Source organism: Herpailurus yagouaroundi, unplaced genomic scaffold (assembly GCF_014898765.1).
Source record: "Herpailurus yagouaroundi ecotype Mexico unplaced genomic scaffold, PumYag 29, whole genome shotgun sequence".
Taxonomy (NCBI): domain Eukaryota; kingdom Metazoa; phylum Chordata; class Mammalia; order Carnivora; family Felidae; genus Herpailurus; species Herpailurus yagouaroundi.
In genome coordinates this window covers 28,267,971-28,273,970 of record NW_024412377.1, presented here as the reverse complement: position 1 = coordinate 28,273,970, position 6,000 = coordinate 28,267,971, and the positions used below count along the sequence as shown (strand labels likewise).

At 40.7% G+C, this 6,000-nt stretch overlaps 1 protein-coding gene across 1 annotated transcript in view; it reads right to left on the bottom strand.

Moving 5' to 3' along the window:
* Nucleotides 1-4,915: 4,915 nt before the first annotated feature.
* The window catches only part of SPEF2 (sperm flagellar 2), a 185,313-nt gene continuing 184,228 nt past the window's right edge, over nucleotides 4,916-6,000 (bottom strand). Inside the window, exon 37 of the mRNA XM_040495242.1 lies at nucleotides 4,916-5,074. Coding sequence (XP_040351176.1) covers nucleotides 4,985-5,074 — 90 coding nt within the window. The 3' untranslated portion in view covers nucleotides 4,916-4,984. The remainder of the gene's footprint in view (nucleotides 5,075-6,000) is intronic.

Sequence of the window (6,000 nt, the reverse complement as noted above, 5' to 3'; positions counted from 1 at the left end):
GAGGATGCCCTCTTAAGTCTGTGTTAGAGAACATGAGAGCTATTACGGGTTGAAGGAGCTACTCCAGTAAGCAATATAAATTCATTATTAAGTCAAATACGCCAGTAAAATAGGAGAGGAGACAGACTGAGTTGAAAAAGGTGTTGGGGGCACAGTTAGGGCCCTTTGTTTAGATAAGATGGGTAGGGTGTGGGGGAGGGGTTTAGATGGAGCCCCGCCAGTGGGGTTGCTGGGCTAACCTGTTCAGGGTTACACCAGGCTCTGGACCCTCAGAGGAACTGATTAAGACAGAATTCTTGTTTCTCATTAGCGTCTATGTGTCAGTCGGCCTCTAGCAGTTGTACCCTGATGTCACTCAACCTGTCTTCTCCAGAGCTGCAGAGAACCTTTTGGGGTGGAGGAAAATGACACTCTTACCACTTCCCTACACACACTCTCTCTCGCACACAAATAATCCTAAAAAGATGAGATCAATTCTCTCAACAGATCCAGTAAGGGGTGAATATGATTATAGGAACATCTTGATTCTAAAAAGCCCTCACCTTTTAGGATTTCTAGTAAAAGGAGACATCCCTCTTCACTCCTTACTCCATTCCATTTTTATTTAGTGCCTAGTAAGTATCAGAGGCTATGTTGAGTGAAGCTGTATGAAGCCGAGTGTGAGAAAAAGATGATTAGTATATAGAGTCAAGTTCTAAAGAACATTCTAAGAGGCGTGGAATTTATGTGAAAGCAATGAGTCAGAGGGAAGGTTTTTAAAGCAAAAGTGTGACCTGCTTAAGCAGTTTCAGGAAGATTATTTTGGGAGTAGCGCAGAGGCTGGGTTGGGGTAGAAAAAGGGAAGATGTGGAAGGTACAGAAAGTAGGGGATCAACTGAGAGCTATTCAAGAGTCTAGAAAGATTTTCAGGGCTTTTGAAATTGGGTGGCTGTTGAAACTGAAAGGAGAGGACAGATCTGAGAGACGTTTATAAGGAGTAATGAGATTTGGGTGTAAAGGGAGAGAGATCATGAGGAAGCAAGGACTTGGTCCAAGTGTCAGAGTGTCAGAGACAGAACTGCAGGTGTTGCCATTGATGGAGAATGGGAAGTTCTCTTCTCAGAGAACCTCAGAGATGGATGGGGCCATGAAGCCATCCTGCCAAATGCCGCATGTCTGTATCTCGTCGTCTCCCACTGTAATCCTCCTTTAGGGAGCAATTGGCTGGTTTGGACAGGGTAACAGCTAAGTGGCTGGAGTATGGTATTGGGCTCCGCAGGTAGGGCTTCTAGTGCACGTGTGCCCTAAAGAAAGATGAGATCCATACACGATGAAGACCAAGCTGAAAAGGCCCCTTCAGGAGAATGGAAGTTGGGGTAGCAGAGCTGACAAGCTGATCCAGTAGAGACAGAATTGCAGTAGGAGCAGGACAAGGGGTAAAGTTCTGAAGTCCCGTCGTGGCAGCCAACTGTCCTGCCACATGGCACTCTGCCTCTGTCAGAATACTTCTGGCAACAGGGAGCCTGTATCTTCCGTCATGCTGCAATGTTTACTGGTGTTGGTTTACCCCTGGGGACCGTAGAGAGCACTCCTCTGTCCCATAGGTTGGAAGCTTCTCTACTCAAGCTTAAGGCTAAGGGGTTTGAATTTCCTCACTTATGAATAAAAAAAAATCGGTTCCTCTGCATATATAAAGTATGCATATATTCAAGCGTGTGGCCGGGAACTGCACACAGAATTGCAGCTGAGGTCTGACCACCACAGATCAGAGGAAAATCAGCATCTCCCTTACAACCACTGATGCCCTGAGGGCACTGGATTCTTCAGGGGCCACATTACACAGCAAATTAGAGTCAAATTTACTTTGAACAAAACCCTTTGTTTTTATTTTTAAATACAGCTAAGCCATACTTCCTCCATCCTGTGCTTGTGCAATGGGTGATTTTGTACACAAGTTGAGCAAACTGGGGAAGAGGATGGCTTTTGGTGTTAATATTGAGTTCCTAGTCTGTCTGTTATTTACCAGCTGTGTGACTTCAGGCAAGTTAATCTTCTCTTTAAATGCCATCTTCACTATATGGAAATGGCAATACTAAGAGTACCTAACTCAGAGTTGTAAACACTGAGACAGTGCTTGTAAAGCTCTCAGCACAGTGCCCGCCTCATAGTAAACCCTCAAAAAGACCAGCTATTATTGTGTATAGTCACCTATTATTAGTACCTCAACCTTGTTATTGGGTCCTCTTTCTCTTATCAAACATAATTTAATTCAAATCTCTTCCAACATTGCATCAACCATAATTCTAGGTCGCCTGGATCCTACATCCCTGTTTGAATTTCTTTGCTGATGTTTTGTATCACAGAGATCAGTAAGACAGACATGGGCATTAGTTCCCATAGCTAACAATCTCTTGAGGAGAGAGGTAATGAATAATTTGTGTGACGAATCTTTTGTGCCCCTCCACTGGTTCCAGACTCAGTTGTCCTTGCATTTAGTACATATTCATTTCCTTTGTTCCCAAGGAAATCATGAATAATCCTGTAAACATCACATGATACCCAGAAGAGAGCCCTAGGATAAGAGACTTCCATGTCACAAAGGCAATAGCTGGAGGTCACAGTAATATTCAGTGCAATCAAAATGATTTCAAGATAGTGAGGCATTCCCTAAAATTATAAGACTTGAAAGGCCCTTGAGTGGATGAGTTCTAGAACATTCTTCCTTTGTCTGGGAGAATCCCATGCAACCTCTTGTTTCAGCGTGAGGTTGCATGCCTTGCCTGCTCCAGGACCTGTGTGGGAGAGCTCCTTTTTCGGCTCTGGGTCATGCCCAGTCACAACATCTGCTTAGTCTTGATGATGGTTAACAGATTGTGACATGGTAGCAAATACCCACCAGGGAGACCTTTCATGTGGTGGTTGTCCTGCCTACTGCTTAGATGAGTCAATGGGCCTCAGGAGGGAGATTCTGCAATTTCCTTATTTAACAATGCTGTGCAAGAACATTAGGACAGCAAGGGATACTGTCAGCTCTGCTTTTAATTTTTTTCTATTGGAAAATAGTGCTGCCTTGTCTTGTTCAATCCTTGACTAAATCGTAGATTAGTTTACTGCCTGTGACCTCATCATGATATTTTATTTATTTGAGCTCAATTTTCAGATATTCCTCTCCTTCCTTCTCTAGAAAAACTAGAATTATCTGGTAATAACCAAAACTGCATGTGAACTGGCTAAGTTGAAATTTGGAAATCTCTGGCAGAGTTTCTACCACATCTCTGTACTTCTGGGTCACCACCCTCCATAATTTAAAGACAAAGATTCTGGGAGTGGAGCCCACAAGAAGGAAATTAAGGAAACATGTCACTGTCCAGAAATAGAATATAAATCTTACTAACAATAGAAATTGTCTTCGGCTTGCTCACCATTCATGGTGATCAATCTAAATGTGATATTTCCACCCATTTTGCACAAATATATCAATACAACTTAAAGTTGGCTATAATTTTAGTCTTAGGTTCTGGAGCATAGCAATAAAGAATACAAGAGAAATCTCTGGCTTCATTGAACTTACAGCCTAGTGGAGTGACAGGCAAACAAAAGAGTAAACATGTAGTTTGTCAGATGTAAATAAGTACAATGGAAAAAAAATTGTGTTGTGTTGGGAATGTGGCTTATTTCTATTTTGTATTACCTGTTGAGGGAAGGCCTTAGTGACAAAGTGTCATTTAAATAAGGCACTTAAAGGAAGTGAGGGGACAAGCCACACAGGTTGGGAGAAAGTCATTCTAGGTAGCGAAAAAAAGTACATGCAAAAGTCCTGAGACAGAAGTGTTCTGGTGTGTTCTAGGATCAACGAGGTAGATTTGTCACTTAAGTGCTCCACTCCACTTAAATAGAGTGGGCAAGGGGCAAAATAGCAAGAGATGAGATCAGAGAGGTAGCAAGGGGTAAGCTCAGGGTGAGGACTTGGGCTGGATGCTGCACGAAATGGGATGCTGACAGAGGGTTGGAGTGAGGGGTGACATGACCTCACCTGCATCATGAAAGGTTCCCTCTGTTGGCTTGGACATGTTGAGTTTGTGATGACTGTGAGTGATCAATATGGTAATCAAATGGACAGTAAAAGCAAAGTTTGGATTTCAGGGCACTGGTGAGAAGAATAGAAATTTCTGTGTTAGTCTCTGTAATACCCACAAAGTAATGGAAATGGATGAGTCATTCAGGGACTGACTTTAGATGGAGAAGGCAGAGTTCTGAGGCCCTTCAACATTTGGAGGTTGAGTAAAAGAGGAGTATCCAGCAGCCACAGAGGCTCAGAAGGAGCAGTCAGGGGGGACAAAGACCAAGAAGGGGTTTCAGAGAAGGCCCACCACTGAGAAGACGCCATCACTCACTTAAAAAGAAAACATTTTCTTGAGATAAGTATCATTGAATTTGAGTCACTAATATATACAAGGAAAAAGATATAATGGTGCGAGTAGATTCATCTACATAGGAAATATTATATTCTATTAGGAAAGGATTAGAAATGGATGTGAGTAGCATGGCTGTACCAGCTGCTGCTGATGCAGCCATCTCTTCAGCTTGTGTGGGATGAACCTTGGAATTTTACTGCACGTGGAGCCAGAACCACAAAATGTACATATCAGAACTTCCCTGATGTGGAGATTCAGGGGAATTTCCACTATATCTGCCTAATGTACATACTTCTTACAGCGATTTTTCATGACTTATGTGTGTGTTTATTTTTGAACGCATTGTTCTGGTGTCTTCTATTTTCAGAATCACGTCAAAATGCATTCCTTCTTACTTTGTATTTTTGCTCTGTACTTAAGGTTTATTACAGAATATTCTCCCAGTTAAGGAAGGTCCCCTTTTCATTGCCCCTAATAACCAGGTCTAAGCCATTTCTATACTTACAATGGCAACATATATGACAAATACCATGTTTACATTTTATGTTTGGATGATTCATTGCCAAGTAATAAAAATCACACTCTTATTTTCATTTCTTTTCCTCTGTAAGTCTCGAAGGAGATCTCTCTCCATCACTTCCTTGTACATGCTCACTCCTTTGGAGAATTATTTTAATATCCTAAGGGAAGAGATTAAAAGAGAAGTAAGAGACATTAATAAGTGATTTAGGATTAAAGATCATGTAATATATGGCAGTGCTTAAACAGAAAGTTGTTTTTATTTCGATATTTTTCTTTAAGAAAATGGTTCTCTATTTAGTTTAAATCTCACCCTGCAACTTGCTGGTTGTACCCTTGGGAAGATATCAAAGATCTTGGAGCCTCTGTTTCCTAATCTAATAATGACTGGAATTGTCACATTAGATTAAGTAACATTTATAGAAAGTAATTTACACAGTTTGACACCTAATGAACAAGCCTAAGTGTTACTTCCTTATTCATGAAAAAAACATATTCATTTACTATTAATGAAAAATTCTAATGCCGGATCAACCATATCTACAGATTTACAGAATTTTAGATGAGTGGATTATTTTGAGGGGAGACTTTTACATTTCTCCGTGTTTTTTTTAATATTAGGAATAAATCGATCTTTTTTTTGTCCATTTAAAATAGCAGTGTCTTACATTTTAGATCACAGTCATTGAAAAAAATAAATGTGAAATACTATCAAAACGTAGAAGGGATACAAACACGTGTGAAAAATGTAGAGTTATATTTATGCAGTTTCTTTTCTTTCCCTCACAGATTTAGGGAAATGTTCTAAGAATGTAACTTTCTTTTCTCCAGAGCTGAGTCCCAAAGGTTTCAATTTGACTGAGGTCATTTTACTCAAGAAGACAGGAGTTAATTCACTATCTGAGCTGACCCCTGCTGAGTGACACACATACTGCTTATTTTCAGTCACTGCCAGGAATCATAGTGAATCATTTTCTGGTGAGACCTTGTTTTTTGAAAATGCAGATTTCCTACAGACAGAGGTCAAACTCAAGTGAAGTGAAAAAGAACAGCCGCTCCCCATTGTTAATACTACGTGTTCTTTGAC